We start from the raw sequence: 21,449 nt of genomic DNA, 5'->3' as shown, positions 1-21,449 counted from the left end.
AGGCCAATGGGTACTGAGGCCTGGAGTGCAGGGAGGTGGTTCAGCTGGAGACACTGACTCAGGGCTCCTCAGTCTATGGGTGGAAGTTGAAGGAGCCTCCTCAACTGCTCTCTTTTCTCTCTGAAGTAGTGTTTCTCTAAGTCCACAAGCTTGGGCTGCTCAGTCCTCTGTACCCCCTACAGCCTCGTGTCTGGTATGTGAGGTGATGCCTGAGGCTTCTGCTTCTTTGGGGGTAGCTCTTGTGTTCCTTTCATTTTTCAGCTTTATTAAAGTGTAATTGACAAACAATTGTATATACTTAAGCTGTACAACATGTTTGGATATAGTATACGTTGTGAAATGATCAACACAATCAAGCTAATTAACATATCTATCACCTCACAAAGTAGCCTCATAGCAAATTTCAAGTATACAGTATTATTTTTTTTAAATAAGATTTACTTATGGGCGCCTGGGTGGCTCAGATGGTTAAGCGTCTGCCTTCGGCTCAGGTCATGATCCCGGGGTCCTGGGATCGAGTCCCACATCGGGCTCCTGGCTCAGCGGGGAGCCTGCTTCTCCCTCTGACCCTCTCCCCTCTCATGCTGTTTCTCTCTCGCTCGCTCTCTAAAAAATAAATAAAATCTTTTAAAAAAAAAATAAGATTTACTTATTAGAGAAGGAGAGAGCGTGAGCAGGGATGGGGCAGAAGGGGAGGTAGAGGGAGAGGGATAAGCAGACTCCACACTGAGTGCTGAGCCTGACACTGGGCTCAATCCCAGGACCTGGAGACCAGGACCCCAGCCGAATACCAGATTCGGACGCTTAACGGACAAGCCACCCAGGTGCCCCGACAGTACAGTGTTGTTAACTACGGTCATTTTGCTGTGCATTAGATCTCCAGAACTTAACTCATATTGCATAACTGAAACTCTGTACCCTTTGACCTACCCGTTTCCCTCACTCCCAGCCCCTGGCAACCACCATTCTGCTTTGTGGTAGCTCTTATCTTTCTGCTGTTTCCAGCTGTGTCTACGTGCACTGCATCACCCCCCAGATCGGGAGGCACCTCTCTGTTGTGTCACGAAGCCCACTGACACTACACTGTTCTCCTTTCTGAGCTGCTCTTTGCCTCCTTCATCGCAAGACCCTGCTTTCTCCCTGCTTTCATTCCTAAGGGTGATCTTAGGTCTCTTGAATCCCCTCAAGTACCTTGGAATGGCCGTGTGATCAGTGGTCTCATTGGACACATCTTTCTGGTCTTGCTGCCTTCCTGAACCATATTGCTCAAAGCCACACGGGGCAGGGCAGGCCTCACCCCAAACGCCATGTGTCTTCATTCAGCTCTTACTTGTTCCGAGTCTCCAAAGAAAGCCATTTCGGAATTGCTAACCCATACCCCTGTGAACTTTTGTGAGATAAAAATTTGTATCTGTTAACAAAAATACTTAACGTGTCTTACTGATGATAGTATAAATTGTTACTCCCTATAGGAAAGCAATTTGGGATGGAAATTGCAAGAGCCATAAAAAAAAGTGCTATCCTGTGTATCTCCATTCCGTACACCCTCAGGGATGTACCCTACAGAAATAATTTTTAAAGAGAAGTCACTGTATGAGAGGAAATGTTATTGCTATAATAATTGTTATTGTGAGAAATTAGGGGAAAGATTTATGCGATCTGAAGAGAAACCAGAGTGTTGTTATTGTGAGAAATTAGAAATAAGCTAAATTCTTAGCAGTATGGGAATAGTTAATGAAATTACAGTATATATACTCTATAAAACCATTATGCTCCCATTAAAATAATAAATATGAAGCCACATGGGGGAAAAACTTAAATTGTTACTGGAAATAAGACGGATTTAAAAAGTAGCAGTGTTTGGCTCCTTAGAGATTCCATTTCAGTAGAACCAGAATTTCATCTCTCCCCTTGAAGCTGTGACAGGTGTTCCACCTGCTTCTCCTTTTCCATGAGCTGAGTTGGAAGCTAACCCACTTTCCTGGCAGCACCTGAGTGGGTTTCTGCCCCAGCCCTCTGGATCTACTCGTTGAACACCAGATTAGTTTGTCTTTCTCTTCCATGTTGGCTCACATGGGAAACCAACCAGCCAGGGAACAAGACATGAAAGACAGGCCTCTTCTGCATCATAACCCATGCATCCTGCAATTTTACTTGGTTTTATCGTGGCAGCATGTTCCCAAACTAAACAGCACAAGTGGGTTTGTCTTAATTTAGTCTAGAGATAAGGTCATGAGGAGTCATCAGCTTGAGTCTCAAAAGAGGAAGACAATATAATGCGGGGGAAGGTACGGTAGAATCAGAATCCATGTTTCATACCCTGGCTTTCCTACGTATTAGCTGTGTGACTTTATGTTAGGGACTTGACCTTTCTGAACCTTTTTCCTCATCTGTAAAAATGGGAACTTTTGGACAGATCTTGCTCATGGAGTTGGGTGAAGTAAAACATATAAATGATCTAATATAAAAATTGTGCAGAGTAAGTATGATCATTGTTGTTCCTGCAGTTGATACTATTAAGCTAGGCTGGAAACATGGACTCTGGATTCAGACTAGTCTGACTTTGAGTCTCAGCTCCATGTCCTGTTAACATTATGACTCAGCCTTGGTTAAAATCATACTTTAAAAAAAAATTTTTTTTTAAGATTTTATTTATTTGAGAGAGAGAGAGAACACAAGAGGGGGGAGGGTCAGAGGGAAAAGCAGACACCCTGCTGAGCAGGGAGCCTGGCGTGGGACTGTATCCTGGGACTCCAGGATCATGACCTGAGCCAAAGGCAGTCACTTAATGGACTGAGCCACCCTGGGGCCCCCATACTTTTTTTTTTTTCCAACCTCGATATTCTTATCTATAAAATGGGAACAGTGTTATCTACCTCACATAAAAAGGTTAGATTTTGTAAATCATATAAGACTTAGGATCTAGACTGAGTTGGTGTTTATTGATTGTACTTTCTCGTTGGAATGGCAGACACTGTTGGACAGTAGAAGCAATGACCACTTTTGGGAACAGCAGTTGGATGGCTTAGACTGGACTGCCAAAGATATCCTGGCATTTCTGGCCAAGCACCCAGAGGATGTCCAGTCTGCTAACGGCTCTGTGTACACCTGGAGAGAAGCTTTCAATGAGACTGACCAGGCAATCCAGACCATCTCTCGCTTCATGGAGGTGAGGATCTGTTCCATGGATCATTTAGAAGAGCCTTTGGCTTCTTTCTCTGAGGTGGTGCAATAAGGTTTGGATTGGAGGAAAGTTTAGAAATAATGTGTAGTCTTATTTCCAGTAGTATCCTTCAAACCTAACATAGGGTTTGGTGTACAGAAGGCACTCCTAAATGTTAGTTGAATGACTGAATGAATGAATAAATGGACCTAACTCTAGCTTTATTCTCTCTGAGAAGTGTTTCTGTCCATTGTCTTCTAGGTTTTCCCCAGGTTTCATAGCTCAATACCTAATGTCAAGAAAGCATGCCCTTAAAAAGGCTCTATTTATGAAGTTTATCTAAGAACTAATAGGACACATTATATTTTAAAAATCTAGTTTTAAAAATTATGTGACTTAATAGGGACAAATAAGCGTTTTTTGTTTGTTTTGTCTGCTTACTTTGTTAGTTGATACTCAAAATTGCCAAGAAAACAGAGGAAAAGGAGGTATGATTCTTGTTTCAACCTCTTTCCCGCCACAAAAATCCATATAAGTAACTTATCTCTAAATACTTCTAGCATTTCTCTTAAGTTGTAGTTAAAAAACAAAAGGATCCATTCTCAATCGAATATTGGAAAATGACTTTGGAGAGGGTGAGGATAAAAATGTCACGCAGTTAGCACATCCCTCTTAGGACAGAGCCTGCCTTGGGCACTGCGTGTTTTCCTGGCCCCCAGCGTTCTCATGAAGGCTCTTCTTCCGTCAGTGTGTCAACTTGAATAAGCTCGAACCGGTAGCAACAGAAGTCCGGCTCATCAGCAAGTCCATGGAGTTGCTGGACGAGCGGAAGTTCTGGGCCGGTATCGTGTTCACCGGAATCACTCCTGACAGTGTGGAGTTGCCCCGTCATGTCAAGTACAAGATCCGAATGGACATTGACAATGTGGAGAGGACAAATAAAATCAAGGATGGGTGAGTTCAGTCTCCCCATACCAGACAGTTTGGGGGAAGTCAAGAGCAGCTAAAATGACTAGAGGCACTTTGTTTTAAGTAATAATTTGGTAGAAATTTCACCCCAAAATAACTCCAATTGGTGGCATGATTTTGGTGAAAGTGGCACATTCATTGCTAGAGACAGTTATTTCAAAGGTCATAAAATAATCATCTTTTGACTCAGCATTTCCGCTCAAGAGAATTAATCCTGTGGCATTAAATCAACAGGTAGATAAGAAGAAATAAAGCCTTCAGGTTCCCTGTGCTAGCATTATCCATTTTTACAAAAAGGGGCAAACAGCTAGTAAAAAAGGGAATGATTAAGCAAATTTTGGTATGTCCACTTGATGCAATGTTAGGTAGCCAAGGAAGGGGAAAAAAACCAAACCAACATTCTGGTGGTGGTATGCTCATTCTCATTATATCTGTTTAAAAATATGTGATTTCACTCATATGTGGAATATGAGAAATAGCGCAGAGGATCATTGGGGAAGGGAGGGAAAGCTGAATGGGAAGTCATCAGAGAGGGAGATAAACCAGGAGAGACTCTTAACTATAGGGAACAAACTGAGGGTCGCTAGAGGGAAGGGAGGTGGGGGGATGGGGTAATTGGGTGATGGGCATTAGGGAGGGCACATGGTGTAGTGAGCACTGGGTGTTATATGCAAGTGATGAATCATTGAACTCTACATCTGAAACTAATGATGTACTGTATGTTGGCTAATTGAATTTAAATTAAATAAATAAATAAATAAAAATATGTGCACAACTGAGACCATAAAATAAGATAAAAATATATAAGATGAAAATAGGGGCTCTGTCATGGTGGTGGGATTGTGGGTGATTGGCTTTTTTTGATGTATGGTTCTCAGGAATATTTAGTCACCTGTGATTTGGTTTTAGGTACTGGGACCCCGGTCCTCGGGCTGACCCCTTTGAGGATATGCGGTATGTCTGGGGGGGCTTTGCCTACTTACAAGATGTGGTGGAACAGGCGATCATCAGGGTGCTGACGGGCACCGAGAAGAAAACTGGTGTCTATGTGCAGCAGATGCCCTACCCCTGTTATGTCGATGACATGTAAGTTACCACTGAGCCGCCATCTTCACGGAACTGGGTAACACTGTTCCCAGAGAGAGTACCTACACATACATACTTATACACACATGCGTGCACATACATCCAAAGGAGGAGATAGGATGCTTTGATTTTATGTATTTTACATGTGTGTTGATAGAAAAAAATCTTTTTTGAAATTCAGTGAAGATTTTAGGAAATAAGATGCCAGGTGTAGGTCATTGATGGTTCCAGCCACATGGACATACATGTGCACATCCTGGAATCCTCCCTCCTTTTTCATCTGCAGTTACCAGTGCTTCTATTTTTTTACATATCCTGCCCTTTTGGTCAAAGTTTGCTTAGTCTGCAAATTTCAAATGTGTCATGACAAACACATGCAAGCACATACACGCACATACATCCCCCAAACACAGAAACAGTGATCTAGACCTATAAAAGCTGCCTCCAGGTCCGTTTGTCCACTGACTCTTTATATGTGGTAAACTGCATTTTGAAACAATCTAAATAAAACTGAACAAGGCCTTTTTATCTTGGACTTCAGATAATCTTTCAGTGCTTAGTCACTAAGCTGACAAGATCTTGTTGTGGAAACTGTGTTTTTGGATCTAATGATTTTTTTTGAGAGAGAGACAGAGAGAGCGGGGGAGGGGGGAGGAGGGGCAGAGGGAGAGAGAGAATCTTAAGTAGGCTCCACCTGGGTGTGGGGGCTTGATCTCATGACCCTGAGATCACGACCTGAGCCGAAACCAAGAGTCAGGTGCTGAACTGACTGAGCCACCCAGGCGCCCCTCTAATGATTTCTTGTGAGCGAGCATGGGCAGAGGTGTAGTTGCAGGCATCTGAGATATGTAATGTCTCTTCCAAATTCTGGAAATTCTCTCATTCTCCATTGTGGTGTATGTGTGTAGGGATCAGAGTGTAGAAGGAGTGGGGTTCCTCTTATATTTGTTCTATGTTTTGCACTGAGCAGCTGTTTCCTTGCGTGGCTCGCTCTGGCTTTTCCAAGTCACCCTGAATTATCTTGTTTTTTACCTTCAAAAAGATTAGCCAGAGTTTTCCCAAGACCCCCCTCAGCCAAGATTTACTCTAGAAAGGATGTCTTAAGATGAGAACAGGAGGGAGCTTAGCGGCATTAAGGGCCTCTGCCTGTTGTCACATGGCTGGTAGGTGCCTAAGTAGTAAAGCTGGGACTTGGGCCTGGGCTCCAGGGTCCAAATTCTGTGTCCTTTTTACTTCACGGCCCACTGCCTTTCCTATTCCAGTTTGGAATCTGAAATATAACTGACAAGAGCTGCCTGAAGTCTATATCTGCATTATCTGTGATAAAAGTTGAACAAGGCAGTAGGGACATGACCTTGGAGAAGTTGAACTCTTGTGAGAGAAGGAGTTGGTTTTCTCGTTTTTGTTTTAGTACTTTAAAATAACCCACACCTCACAGTTACCTAGTGACTAAAGCAGGCCCCAAAGAAATTCTACGTGGTGGCACTTTGTTGGTCTAACTGTTAATACTACATTGTGCTCCTCATGAAGCATTTGATAACCTGTACGTTTTGGAGTCTGGAGAGCCTGCCCCTCGTTCACTCAGTCTTGGGGCTTCCTCTCGCACGCAGGCCCCGGAGGCAGTGGCCTCCGAGCCTGAATCTCACTCCCTGTAATTCTCCTCTGCCCTTCCCTGGGCCTCCAGCTTCCTGCGGGTGATGAGCCGGTCCATGCCCCTGTTCATGACGCTGGCCTGGATCTACTCCGTGGCTGTGATCATCAAGGGCATCGTGTATGAGAAGGAGGCGCGGCTGAAGGAAACCATGCGCATCATGGGCCTGGACAACGGCATCCTGTGGTTCAGCTGGTTCATCAGTAGCCTCATTCCTCTGCTCGTGAGCGCCGGCCTGCTTGTGGTCATCCTGAAAGTAAGGCTGCCACCCTGGCTCCCTGCTGCCCAGGGACTCCTAAACAGCCCAACACAGGCTATGAGGAGAAAAGCAAAGATTATTTGGGAGGGAACAGGTCAGACGTGTCCTCTCCTGCAGTTTCCTTATTCTGTATTTGGGGAGAGTGAGAGTGACTTGCTCAGGGTCAACCCAGTTGGCTAGCGGCTGAGCAGGGCTAGAACCCAGGGCTCTTGCTTCCCATGTAGGCACACACGTGTGCCATGACATTTTCTGGGCAGTGGTTTGTGGCAGCATCTGAGAGCTGTTCATTTCCTTAGATGTATTGGGTGGTGATTCTGCCAGAATTTCTAAAAACCATAATCAGAGGGATACATATTATTGCAGGTTAGGTTTTTCTGGCAGCAGAGGCTGAGAGAGTTTGGTGCGGGGCTTATTACTCAGGATCAACATCTGTGGAAGGGGTGGGGAATGCGGAGGTTTGAGCATGGGAAGGAGCTGTGAGATGCAGTGCACGGCCAACCCCACGGGCACTTGGGACCATATACAGCTCACCGGAATTGTGCCTCATTGAGCTGAGCTGTCCAGCCCCAAGGCCTCCCTCCCTGACACCCTAGATCCCGGGCCCCTCAGTCAGTTATTGGAATCATGAGCCCCCGGGCCAGTCAGCTTTCTGTGGCTGTGACAGACCCAGAGGAGGTTGACATCTAGAGGTTGTCTGCTGCGGCAGCTGGGCAGCACGTTCCGCCTTCAGGGGGACCCCAGGCAGTGCTGTTCTGTGCTACCCTATATGTTAATAGGTTTATATGCTAATCTCCTTTCCTTACAGTGATTTGTTTTAAGGAGGCATCATGTAAAAAAATATTTTCAAAGAGAGGGGAGTATGAAGGGTGAGGAACTAATATTTAGGTTAATACTAGCTACTGTTAATACAAATGAGCACTTGCTGGTTGCCAAGCACTGTTTAAAGCACATTCACCTGTGCTTTCTGATTATATCCTCACTAACCCATTTAACATATAAGGAAATGAGGCCAAGGAAGGTTAAGGGCTTCCCCGAGGTCACCCAGCAGTATGACAGAGTGAGTCTCGCTGAAATCAACCCCTGCTCATGCTCTGATATCTGACTGCAAGGGTGGAGCTCCCTGGTAGGGGTGGTGGTCCTGTGGCTGGCGGGGAAGAGCTGCTCTGCGACCACGTGCTGGCTAGTTCTCCTCAAACACACCCAGATGAACTGGCTAGAGATAGACTTGAAAGGCCCACAAGAATTTGGATGATTGTGAGAATGCAGAATCCATGGCAGGTCATCAAGGGGGAGAATAAGATTTCTTGGCCCTTTTCTATGACCTTTGGAGGGAGAAGTCCTATAGGATGCTGTCGCCCACAATTCTTTCTTGGTGCTGAGAGTCCTGGTCCTTATAAAAGGAGACACCAGGTAAACAATATTTCTTGGAGAACCAAAGAACAGAATTGTCCATTGAGTTGAACCTTGATGAATTTCAGTCCCAGACTCTTCTCTTCCTGCCTCCACTCTTACTAGGCTGTGTGGTCTCGGGGTAGTCGTTATCCTTACTTAGGCTTCAGTTTCCTGATCAGAACAATGAGCTGCACTGCTCCTCCCTATTATCTCTCAGATGAGTATGAATAAACTCTTCTTCCCATAGATCATGCGAGGACGTGTGTGCTTGTTGAGACAGCACGTTTAATAGGTCTCTTCCTTCCCAGTTAGGAAACCTGCTGCCCTACAGTGACCCCAGCGTGGTGTTTGTCTTTCTGTCCATGTTCGCCGTGGTGACCATCCTGCAGTGTTTCCTGATCAGCACACTCTTCTCAAGAGCCAACCTGGCGGCAGCCTGTGGGGGCATCATCTACTTCATTCTCTACCTGCCCTACGTGCTGTGCGTGGCATGGCAAGACTATGTGGGCTTCACGCTCAAGATCTTCGTGGTGAGGAACCACCCCTGCGTAGTAACTGCACGCACAGCAGCCCCTGGCGCTTCACCTCCCCTTGCAGTCCAAGCCGAGAATGGGAAATGAGTGTGTGTGTCTGTGTGTGGGGGTGCAGGATTGCTGAGCCTTTGGGGCATCTTTGGAAGCATAAAATTCTAAAAGTTTTACACTCTGTCATGCATGCATTTCTGAAATGTGTGTGCATAATGAGGGGTTATAAATAGAATCCTTTTCTGTGCTGCTAGTGAGCCCACTCCCCTCAAGGGATCTGTAGGTGAATACTTCCATATCTTGTAATTGATCCATTTTGCAAATTCAAATTTCTCTAGGTGAAATTTATATTAGAAGTGCCAGAAAATGAGAGACTAGGAGATGGATAAGATGGATAAGTGACTTTTGCCTCTTTCTCACAGAGCCTGCTGTCTCCTGTGGCTTTCGGGTTTGGCTGTGAGTACTTTGCCCTTTTTGAGGAGCAGGGCATTGGGGTGCAGTGGGACAACCTGTTTGAGAGCCCCGTGGAGGAAGATGGCTTCAACCTCACCATTTCAGTCTCCATGATGCTGTTCGACACCTTCCTCTATGGAGTGATGACGTGGTACATCGAGGCTGTCTTTCCAGGTACATGGGGCTTCCACACAGCTTTAGCCATCAGCTGGGGAAAATGTAATTTCTAGCTGCCAAGCTCTGCCCGGTCTGTGGTGGAATTTCTGTAGGGCCTGGGGCTCCCCAGAAAGTGGCTAGGGCTTTAGACCCACGGCAAGCCAACAGTCCGAGGAGAAGCAGCTGATGCTGAAAGTATTACTGCTCCAGCTCTCATTTCCTGAGCCCTGTGTGCCGTGCTGTATCAAGTGTTGTGTAGACTTGGGGACTTGCTCTTAGACCCACTTTTTTGCAAATGAGAGAAGCAGGACTCAAGTAACTTGCCTGTGGACACACAGCTGGTCAGTGTTGGTGCTTGGGGGTGAACCCAATTGGGTCACACTGGGTCAGCTAGTCTAGAGGGTTCCTCCTTCCAACGCTGGCCCAATTCTCTAATTCCGTATCCCCAGAATGAGCCACTGGCAGAGGTTCTGTTTCCTGAGTACAGCTTGTAAAGAGTAAGATATGTTGGCTCTAAGCCCTTACCTGTGATTTAATCAAACTAACATTCATGAAAATTCATTTTAGTACTTCCCTTAAATAAATCTCCTTGACCAAGACCTGCCGTGGATACGTGTTTATACAGATCAAATTCTAAGAGAGTGAGGTTTAACTTTTTCTGCTTCCCCTGGTTTTCCTCTAAGGGAGTGTATGTGGAATGTTTATTACCTCTACTTGAGCTTCCTGCATTGATAGGCAATTTTGTATCCTACAGATCTGGGTTCAGATTCTGAGTCCTTCCATTTACTGTCTGAGTGACCTCAGTAGGCTACTTACCCTCAGTTTCCTCATCTATAAAATGAGTGGCTGATAACCTGCCTCGTGGGGTTGTTTGAATGCATAGTAGGTGTCAGCAGATGTGAGCTCCTACTACCCCACCTCCATCCCAGGGTGGTGTCACCTCCAGATGCTGTGTCAAGGAGGGAGTAGTTCTGGCTGGGATACCTCGGGAATGCTAGGATGTTGCTGTGCTTGGCTTCCATCTTGGTTTTTATCTTCGCTTGCAGGCCAGTATGGAATCCCCAGGCCCTGGTATTTTCCTTGCACCAAATCCTACTGGTTCGGTGAGGAAAGTGATGAAAAGAGCCACCCTGGTTCCAGCCAGAAGGGAGCATCAGAAAGTAAGTGCTGTCGACCTGCCCTTCCCTTAGCCTAAGTGCTGTTGCCCCCACTGACTGTCAGGGACAAAGGATGGCTTTAGCCCTTTAGAGAGTCTGAAACCACTCTAGGAGCAAAGAAATCACACACAATGCATCTTTCCAAATTCTCCCATGCCATTCGTGTCCAGTGCTATTGTTGACTTATCGGGGAGTCACTCTCTTGGTCCCTGAGGGCCATTGCCTTTGTTTTCTTGGCTTCTAGGAAAGAGGCCCTTGATATCTATACATTCACCCTCCCCCCCCCAACACACACTCTTTATGATAAATTAACAGCTAGGAAGAGGGGGTAAAGACAACTGTGATTGAAGAACCATAACCTTGCTGCCCGTCTTGTCATAGTGATGGAAATATGAGCCTGTGTAGGCTGCCACTAAGTGGCTGTCAGAGCTCAGCCTGTGCTTCTTGATGTTCTCACCCTTCATTATCCAGAGCCCTAATCCTCTCCTGGCTCCTGACTGTAGGTGGAGGTGCCCACAGTTTAGCAAAGGCTCTGCCTTCTGGGCCGTTTGCTCTGGTTCTTGGAGAGAAACTGTTTTTGTGTTCAGTGTGGCTTCCTAAGTACTTAATGAGTCCCTTTCCTGCTGGTCTCTTCTGTGCCTTCACCTGGTTGCCAGTGGAAAAGTCTGCTGTTCCTTAGGCATACTGGACAACCTACAGCCGGCCCTTGCCCACTGTCCCAGCCTCTTCTCCTGCTCTTCCTGTTCTGCTTGCCCAGTCTCCTCTTTACACCGAGCTTCTGTGTCAGTCTCCTAGAACACGTTCTGTTCTTCCACACCCCCGTGCCTTTGTACGTACTCTGTCCTCTCACAGGAGAGCTCTTTCTCCAACTTGCCTGCCTTCCTCCTCCTTCCCCAAGATCTAATTCTGTACCTCATCCCTGAGTAGTCCTTCTAGATTCCCAAGTAGTCAGTCAGTTCCTCCTCTAAGATTGCATGGCATTGAAAAACAAACAAAAGGCTTTTCTATTTAAAATAATTGTAGACTCATGGATGTTGCAAAAAAAAATAGTATTGGGAGGTTTCCCTTGTGCCTTTCATTTCCATTTCCCCCGATGGTAACACCTTGCATACTACAGCACAATATCAAAACCATGACATTGACACGGTATAATGTGTAGACCTTCTTCAGATTGTAGAGTTTTACATGTACTCATTCATGTGTGTGTGTTTAGTTCTGTGCACTTTGTCACATGGAGATTCATGTAATCACCAGCTCAGTCGAGATGCAGAACTGTTCCATCCACACAGACTCCCTCATTCTGCCCCTTTAAAGCCACCCCCCTTCCTCCCCAGTCCCTGATACCTGTCAGCCACTACTCTGTTCTCCACATGGTATTTCCAGAATGTGATATGAATGGAACCATATAGTATGGAACATTTTGAGGTTGGCTTTTTGTCACTCAGCATTATTCCCTTGAGATCCATCCAAGCTGTGATGCATATCAACAGTTCACTCCTTTCCATTGCTGAGTCGTGTTCCATGGGCTGGGTATTCCACAGTTCTACGGCATTTTTAGATGTGTTTTTTAAACCGCTTTTCGCCTCCTGTATTTTGATTCCTTGTCAAGTCTTTTTCTCCCAATAGACTGTGAATGCTCCTTTATCAGTGAATTCCCATCACCAACACTCCTGCCCAAACAGGCCCTAAATAAATGTCTGCCTGAGAAACCAGAAGTATGCATGGAGAGAGGACAGCTGTGGGAGTACGAGCCCAGCCGCCATGTCTTTGTGCCCCACTCGTCGGTATTTGCTGTGGTTCATGCCCATCCTCTGTCTTCTGTCTCCTGACAGTCTGCGTGGAGGAGGAGCCCACACACCTGAAGCTGGGTGTGTCCATTCAGAACCTGATGAAGGTTTACCGGGATGGCATGAAGGTGGCTGTTGATGGCCTGGCCTTGAATTTCTATGAGGGCCAGATCACCTCCTTCCTGGGCCACAATGGAGCTGGGAAGACCACCACCATGTAAGAAGAGGGTGTGGCTGCCAGAATCAGCTGCGGGCAGGTTCCGTAGCGCAGTTAGAAGTCAGGATGCAAGGGCATTGCGTTGGTCACGGGAGCAAGGGCAGCGCCGGGGAGGAGTTGACGAATGTAAGATGTTATCTCATCACAAGAGTGCTTTCCCCACGGCTGGTTTTGGCTAGATATCTCCTCGGCCTGAAAACAGCCTGGGAGCCCTCTTGGTGACCTTTCCCATTTGGTTCTCAGAATTCTGCACTGTTCCTGGAACCCTAAGGCTGTGACAGCTCCGAGAAAGGGTCTCCCTTTTGAGCTGGTTTGGTTAGAACTATGAAGCAAGAATGTGGGGAGATTGGATATGTTGGAGGGAAGTAGTGATTTCCAGGAGCTCTGTCGCTAAGGAGGTGTGAGACCTGGCCATGTGACTGCCCTTTCTGGGACCTGCAGGGACCTCTAAAGACGTTATAATGGGTGGCTTCACGAGGGAGAACGGGCCATACACGCCAGAGTTAGCCTCAGTGACTTTTATTTTTATTTATTTTTTTAAAGATTTTATTTATTTATTTGAGAGAGAGAGAATGAGAGACAGGGAGCATGAGAGGGACTTGTTTGCTTTGTAGGGGTCAGTTCGGGTCTGTTAGGAAGGAATGGGGGTATAGGGAGGTTGATGCCTCTGCTGCAGGTGCCTGGGCTCTGCGGCCTGGTGTGGAGCATTTCCAGGGGAATGGGGATAACACTGACTCTTGCACTTGTAAATTTTTGTCTTCAGGTCAATCCTGACTGGGTTGTTCCCTCCCACCTCGGGCACTGCCTACATCCTGGGAAAAGACATTCGCTTTGAGATGAGCACCATCCGGCAGAACCTGGGGGTCTGCCCCCAGCATAACGTGCTGTTTGACATGTGAGTACCAGCAGCACTTTGAGAAGCACACCCTCCCTGGATGTGTGTCATGAGTCATGGGCCGAGGGGGACTTAAGCATTCTGCCTTCTGTGGGGGTGGCGGGTCTCACCTCCCTGCACAGTGAGACCCAGTCGTCCTTCCATTTTAGGAAAAGTAGGAGGTGATTGTTGGGTGAGAGATGTCCCATCAGTCCAGCTGGTGGATGAGGGCGTGGGAAAAGGTGCTCTCCATTACTGACACTCTAGAGGGCGAGTTAGCCTGTCGGCTCTCCCATCACTCTCCTCCCTGGCACCAGCTGCAGCTCTTAGCCCAGAGTTGGCAGTGCCTCGGGGCCCTTGTCATGATGGCCCAGCATTTCCTGCTCAAGACATTGCTTCCATTCAGGTGGGCCTGTCAGCAGTTCAGGCCCCCCAGGGAGCCCTCGTGGGGGAACAGAGAAAGACCTGGGCTCTGTGACCTTGGGCAAGGGCTTCTCCCCTTCTGGACCCCTGTCTGCTCTTCCCTAGAGCGAGCAGCTCAGGCTCATGTCCTCCATAGGGGCCTCCCTTCTCGCACAGTCTGAGTTCCTGGAGGGGGCTCCTCCAGGTGAAAGCCGAGCCAGCTTCTTGGTCGATGGTCGATTATGGGGTGGGCCCTTTGAGGACCTGGATTGAAAGTTGCAACTGCCTGATGTATGGTGGCCAGGCCTGCTGGGAATAGGCTGGAAGGGACCAATCACATTTCAGCTTTGGCTTCTTCAGCATCTCCGGTGGTTGCTTACGGTTGTTCTGTCTTGATTCTTCCTGTTATTTTTCAGAAGTTGAGATAGTTAGAAAAGGTCGGGGTGGGGGGCAGTGGAAACATGCCCATTTTCTTCTGTTGTGGGTCAGGAAGCACTGGGTTCTGATGCAGCCCGTGCAGGGCAGAGCTGACCTGCCCTTCTGTCCCCAGGCTGACTGTGGAAGAACACATCTGGTTCTATGCGCGGCTGAAGGGGCTCTCGGAGAAGCACGTGAAAGCAGAGCTGGAGCAGATGGCCTTGGATGTCGGTTTGCCACCCAGCAAACTGAAAAGCAAAACAAGTCAGCTGTCAGGTGAGTCCCTCCCCCCCCGCCCCCCAAACACACACGCACGAGAAACAACAGCTGTCCCAGTGTCCCAGTGTGGGGGTGGGGGGTAGGTCAGAAGTGTGTCCCTGGCTTGTCCCCAGGTGGGTGCCTCTGATTGTCTCTCAGCGCCTCTGCCTTCGCTGTCTGGGGCTGGTCCTGGAACGTCTCTCTCTCTCTCTCTCATAGGCGGAATGAAGAGAAAGCTGTCTGTGGCTTTGGCCTTTGTTGGGGGATCCAAGGTTGTCATTCTGGACGAGCCCACAGCCGGTGTGGACCCTTACTCCCGCAGGGGAATATGGGAGCTCCTGCTGAAATACCGACAAGGTAGCTTGTGTGTGTTTATTTCGAGGGAGGGAGGAATGCAGGGGCTCTTGAGACGTATGGCTGCAGCCGTGGCTCATGGCTGTTCTTGACAGAGCAGCAGAATTGCTTCTCAGGAATGTGCGACTTCTTTTCTTAGAGCTCTGTGCTCACCCGTGGTCTGGATGTGGAAGGAAGACCTGGCTTACAAGACACTTAACATGTATGCCCTTCATTATCTAGGGGCTGGCAAGAAGAGAAGTGGGGATAAAGGGCATGGTCCCCAGAGCTACTTCTAGCATAGAGCTTGGACATGTCTGTTACAACTGTATTCCCCTCTAGACCGATGGCTGAGAAGAGAGGATATGTCTTTGTTCATCTCTGTCCCCAGCATGGTACACAACATATGTTTGTTGAAAGCGGGGATGGGCAAATGAGGAACATGGACTTCGGAGCCAGTTCCAGCTGGCCCTGAGACCTTGGAAAAGTCATTTAACTTGTCTCCGTTTCTTTACCTACAATAACAGTAGTGCCTGCCTCATAGAAGCTTTAGTGAAATGAAAATGCATGCAGACCGCCTAGCACCCTGCCTGGCGTGTGGCAGATTCCCGAACGAATGTTCCTGTTCTGATTTCTGTGAGGATGGCTTTGCCACACAGGCTTCCAGATTCCTCTGCCTCGGTGACCCCTGCGGATAGATCTGTCGTTGCAGCTGCTTCAGTCACTGAGAACCAGGAGGCCTCACTCGTCCCGTGCCCTTGTGTTTGTGCCTGGCAGGCCGCACCATTATTCTCTCCACGCACCACATGGATGAAGCAGACATCCTGGGGGACAGGATTGCCATCATTTCCCATGGGAAGCTGTGCTGTGTGGGCTCCTCCCTATTTCTGAAGAACCAGCTGGGAACAGGCTACTACCTGACCCTGGTTAAGAAGGATGTGGAATCCTCCCTCAGTTCCTGCAGAAATAGCAGTAGCACTGTGTCGTACCTGAAGAAGGTGAGTCGTGTTTTCAGTGCTGGGCTGGCGCTGGGCTTGTTGGCTGGGAGTGGCTTGTCCACTGGCTTGTCCATGTCCACCCCACTCTGCCGCATGGAATCACATCATACTTCCTGTGTGGAAAGCGCAGGACACATCTGTTCCTACAGTGACAGTGTGGTTGGATCCCACTTCCTTCTTCCTGTGGAGGCACAGTGAGTGATAGAGAAGGTCCTTAGGGGACTTTATTAGAGTGAAGAAAAAAGACTCGCCAGGAGTGACGAGCCCGAGCTGCAGAATGCTCTGTCATTCCTGCTCATTCCCTTTGAATCTCATTGACCTTAACTTCTAAACTACAAAACAGCAAATATTTATTGAACACTGATTTCATGGCGGACACGCTAGCAGATTCTGGGCATAAAAGAAAATGACAGTACTAGTTAATTTTTTTGCAGCATCGTTATCATTTATAAACTTTTCTTTTTTTTTTTTTTAACTTCCTTCATCTCGAAGTGCCGAACAACAGTGGGAGGGAGGTATTGTGATTATTATCTCAGTTTAGGGAAATGAGGCTTGTAGGCCAGCGAGCAGGTAAGTAACAGAGGTGGGACCAGAACCCGATAACCAGGTAGGTTTTCCTCTGTTCCACCGTACATGCCTGAGATCCATTTGTGTGCTGGAACCAGTGGCACCTGAAACATTTACATCCCAGCCTTCACCTCCCGTCTGCTTATCTACTTTTTAACTAGTGCCTGTTACTCCAAGTGTGGTCTGAGGACCAGCAGCACCGGGATTACTCGGGAGCTTGTTAGAAATGCAGAAACACGGGCCCAGCTCTCAGACTCACTAAATCAGAATCTGCATTTTAGCAGGGTCCCCTGGTGGCTCAACATAAGTCAAGGCTTGAGAGGCACCGAGCCAGATAACCAGGCAGGTGAATCCATGCTAGGAGGGTCAGTGGATGCCTGGCGACAGCGTTCGTCGCTGGCCCCCCTTCCGTTGTGGCTGTGCTCCCTGACCTCCTGTGCACACAGCACACGTGTGTCAGCGGCTTCCGAAGCCACGGCCGCCCCGTCAGTTGCCTCCCAGGAGGAGCCACGCAGTAGGGCCTCGTGGAAGCCCGCCCTGGCGAAGGTGCTGGTGGCTGTACCTTGCTCGGTCCCTGACCCATTCTCACCTCCTTCTTTGCCATCAGGAGGACAGTGTTTCTCAGAGCAGTTCTGATGCTGGCCTGGGCAGCGACCATGAAAGTGACACGCTGACCATCGGTAAGGACTCTGGGGTTTCTTATTCAGGTGGTGCCTGAGCTTCCCCCAGCTGGGCAGAGTGGAGGCAGAGGAGGAGAGGTGCAGAGGCTGGTGGCGCTGACTCAAGGTTTGCTGCTGGGCTGGGGCCGGGTGGGGGTGGGGGTGCTGGGAGAGGGTGCAGCTTGGTGGCAGATTGGCTTAACGCTTGCTGGGGGGCTCGGTGTGGGAGTTGGCAGGGCAGTGACCCCGAGAGGCTGACGTGATTGGGGGTGGGGCATCTCCGGGGAATGGATCTGGCTGGACACTGGAGACCAGGGTGAGGTACTGAGGGCCAAGCCATGGGGGAGGGATTGGATCTCAGTAGCTAAGGAGAGAGCGAGCCCAGGAGACGGAGAGCAGCCTGCTGGGTCCTCCTTTGCACAATATATAGGACAGCAGTGTCACCAGTAACACCTGTGGAGCAGAAGCCTTTACTGTGTCCATCGGTGGCCAGTCCTAACAGCTGTCTTTTTCCAGAGAGATGTCTTCCTCCACGAACCGTTTGATTAGCCCTTTATTGACATAAATAGAAGGAGCCTCGTTTACAGGTTAGGGAAGGGTGAAGAATCGTTTAATTCTCCATTGCTCAGGTCTTCCATTGAAGACTCCTGGAGTTCAGGCAATAGACACAGGCTTTCCACCTCTGAAAGTCCTCCACCCACCCACAATGTACTGAGAACCTACAGTGTTCCTGGCTTTGGTGAATAAGACCTAGTCCTTGCTCCCAGGAACTCTCAGGCCAGAGATGAACATGCGGAAAGACTTAAGTATTGGGGACGGGTGTCCTGCGTGGACACCTGGCTTCTGAGGGGTAGGCAAAGGGAGAAGGTGAGGCATGGCTGGCCCTTGATGTGGGGGGCCTCTGAGCCGCCTGAGCTGTCCTTGTGCTTTGGTCCCTACAGATGTCTCGGCCATCTCCAACCTCATCAGGAAGCACGTGGCTGAGGCCCGGCTAGTGGAAGACATTGGGCATGAACTGACTTACGTGCTGCCCTACGAAGCTGCCAAGGAGGGGGCCTTTGTGGAACTCTTCCATGAGATTGATGACCGGCTCTCAGACCTGGGCATCTCCAGTTACGGCATCTCGGAGACGACCCTGGAAGAAGTACGTTCAGTGACTGACTGTCCGAGTATAGCAGGTCCCACAGTCCCAAGGCCAGACAGGTAGCCTGCTTTTCCCCCAGGGGAATAGGATTACCATGGAGCTGGTCATTTGAGGCCTTATATCATTGATATTGGGGTATTACTGCCATAGTTAACCCTTTAAAGTGGTGGGAGATGGCAGGAGAGCTAGATTAGGATTGCTCCCTGACATGGCTGTGTCATGGCCACGCGTAGGAAATAGCCAACATTTATGGAAAATCTGCATGTGCCTCGTGCTGACCTGGGTGTGTGGGGGTTTTTTGCTGTTTTTTGTTTGTTTGTTTTAATTATTGTAGGGGTGCCTGGGTGGCTTAGTCGGTTAAGTGTCCGACTCTTGATTTCAGCTCAGGTCATGATCTCAGGGTCGTGAGATCGAGCCCTGTGTCAGGCTCTGTGCTCAGCGCGGAGTCTGCTTGGGATTCTCTCTGTCTCTCTCCTTCTTCCCCTCCCCCCCATTCATGCATACTCTCTCTCTTTAAATAAATAAAATCTTCAAAAAAAAAATCATTGTAACTTAATATTATCCCTATAATAAGATGAAAAGGTGGGCACTCAGGGATGCCGAGCTAGGATTCAGCATCGAGGGTTTGGGCTACAAAGCCCATGCTCTCTCTACTGTGTAGCAGCACCTGCCTTTAGAGACCACAGCATCATAGACCTGGAGGGCTGGGAAGGATACAAAAGTTGTCTGGCCCAGTGGTCCCCAAGCTTGACCAGGCAGAGAAATCATCTGGGGATATTACTGACAATAAAAATTCCAAGCCTCGGCGCCAGGGTCTTTGAATGAGAATTTCTGGAGGTAAGACCTTAATGTCTGTGCTTTTATTACATGCTTTCCAGGCTGTGGTCTGTAGTTCAGAGTTTAGAAATCATTGGCTAGTTCACATTGTCTTACGATGTTTGAATCCCTGATATAATATTTCTAGTAATGGGGAGCCCATCATCTTTTGATCATTCTGTCTTGGATGACTTAGCATGGTGCTAGCCTACTCAAGAGATTTGGGGGCCATAGACCTGGAAGAAGCCACCTTACGTGTTCCCTGTAGATACAGAACACATTTCTTCTGTAGTGTTCTAATGTCAAACCTTTAATTTGAAAAAGATTGTCTGGATTGATAGTTCTCACTACCGGGGAAATGTTCTCTGGTTAAAAATGCCTTCACTCCCAAATGACTGGCAAAGTATTACTAATAATTGAAGCTTTTACTTTTTGTCTTTAGGGGCTAACAAGCCACTCAATAATGTAATAATCATGGCGGTGATGGTTGCTTTCATCACGTGATGCTTATACTATTCTCACTACCGTTTTTTCAGATATTTCTCAAAGTGGCCGAAGAGAGTGGGGTGGATGCTGAGACCTCAGGTAAGCCTCGGGGGGAGCTGTATGCTCTGGGAAGTGCCTCTGTAGGCCATCTTAGCTCACCAGTGTTATCCCTTTCCCTTTGACTTGAGGAGGGCTTGTTTTGTTACAAATAAAATAAAATGTGGAATTCCTTCCTTTTGTCTGCAGATGGCACCTTGCCAGCAAGACGAAACAGACGGGCCTTCGGGGACAAGCAGAGCTGCCTTCGCCCATTCACTGAAGATGATGCTACTGATCCTAATGATTCTGATGTAGACCCAGGTCTGTTTGGGCAAGATCTGTGTTCCATTGTTTGAAAGTGAATTTCTTGTCTTGTGTTACTCCCACGTTACCTTTTAACGGCCTTGAGCGTGGGATAATAGATGCCTACAGGGTCCAAAGGGTAGTGGGATGATGAAAAAAGCCACATTTGCTTTTCCAGCATTGGGCAAACCATCAAACCTGAAGGAGCCCATCCTCATCACTTTTTTCATTTAGTTGAGATCTTTCACTTGAGACACATATAAAAGGATGGTCCCTCAGTCCTCTGAATCCATTTTTATCGTTTCTGTGGAGACCCAGTTTCTTGCCTAGATAAGGTATTTAATTGTTGATGAATGATTTTGAAATAAGTCAGTTTTTAGAGCTAATTGTACCTTAGACTTAGATATTCTGGATGAGTGTGTCCCTCTGTGTTTGACTGGGATGGAGAATGGAAGACAAGAAGTCAAGCAAATCTTGGTAAAATGTGAAAGCGCCTCAGTTAGGAATCATTAGTTTAAGACAAGGATTTTTATACGATTTTGAGGTACAGAAACCTTTCTCCCAATCCTGCTCCTATGAGTGTGTGGCCCTCATGTTTTCCCTGATTTCAGACATTGTCTGTACTTAGATCATTTGAATGTGTCTATTTTTACCAAAATAATAGATGGTAGACAAATCAGCATTGTCTGTTCTCAATTATGTCAGCCTAAATGCATGGCCTGTCTCATAGAATATTTTATAAGAAATTGGGGATGACTTGGTTCATCTGAATGACTTGATGTACAACAGTTATGTGTGAATGCTTCTCTTCAGTTGTCTCAAGGCACCTTCATTTGGTGCACTCCTCACATGAGGACTGGAAGGCAGAAAGCTCTACTGTTGGACATCTGGGGTCCTAGCTTTTCCTGGGACATTGATTTGTCATGAAAGCCCTTGACTTCTGAGAGACTTTGGCTTTCAAACACAAGCCTCCAAGATGGTTGCTGAGGATGATGGAGGGCGGAGCGTGGTGAGGTCAAGACTGCCTCAGATACTAGGTGACCTTCAGTGTTGGCTTCTTGCAGAATCCAGAGAAACAGACCTGCTCAGTGGGATGGACGGCAAAGGCTCCTACCAGGTGAAGGGCTGGAAGCTCACACAGCAGCAGTTTGTGGCCCTTCTGTGGAAGAGGCTGCTGATTGCCAGACGGAGTCGGAAGGGATTCTTTGCTCAGGTGACAAGTGCTGCTCCAGGCCAGTGACTCTGGCTCCCCGGGTGGGCCGCAGGCTCCCTGACCAGTGCAGGCAGGAGAGGGTCATGGTTGTGAGGTGGATGCTGGAGCCAGACTTTCCGTATTTCA

The 21,449-nt window shown here is 47.9% G+C and overlaps 1 protein-coding gene across 1 annotated transcript in view; it reads left to right on the top strand.

Moving 5' to 3' along the window:
* The window catches only part of ABCA1 (ATP binding cassette subfamily A member 1), a 99,925-nt gene that overhangs the window by 54,703 nt on the left and 23,773 nt on the right, over nt 1-21,449 (top strand). The window contains exons 11-27 of the mRNA XM_081804081.1: nt 2,972-3,169; nt 3,912-4,117; nt 5,042-5,218; nt 6,903-7,125; nt 8,829-9,050; nt 9,467-9,671; nt 10,700-10,813; nt 12,643-12,814; nt 13,578-13,709; nt 14,641-14,783; nt 14,985-15,122; nt 15,876-16,096; nt 17,271-17,343; nt 18,264-18,466; nt 19,819-19,867; nt 20,015-20,128; nt 21,175-21,347. Coding sequence (XP_081660207.1) covers nt 2,972-3,169; nt 3,912-4,117; nt 5,042-5,218; nt 6,903-7,125; nt 8,829-9,050; nt 9,467-9,671; nt 10,700-10,813; nt 12,643-12,814; nt 13,578-13,709; nt 14,641-14,783; nt 14,985-15,122; nt 15,876-16,096; nt 17,271-17,343; nt 18,264-18,466; nt 19,819-19,867; nt 20,015-20,128; nt 21,175-21,347 — 2,763 coding nt within the window. The remainder of the gene's footprint in view (nt 1-2,971; nt 3,170-3,911; nt 4,118-5,041; nt 5,219-6,902; nt 7,126-8,828; nt 9,051-9,466; nt 9,672-10,699; nt 10,814-12,642; nt 12,815-13,577; nt 13,710-14,640; nt 14,784-14,984; nt 15,123-15,875; nt 16,097-17,270; nt 17,344-18,263; nt 18,467-19,818; nt 19,868-20,014; nt 20,129-21,174; nt 21,348-21,449) is intronic.

Source organism: Leptonychotes weddellii, chromosome 14 (assembly GCF_054177405.1).
Source record: "Leptonychotes weddellii isolate Sample4059 chromosome 14, ASM5417740v2, whole genome shotgun sequence".
NCBI classification, from domain to species: Eukaryota; Metazoa; Chordata; class Mammalia; order Carnivora; family Phocidae; genus Leptonychotes; species Leptonychotes weddellii.
Note: the sequence above shows the minus strand (reverse complement) of the source record. Positions and strands in the feature narration are given on the sequence as shown.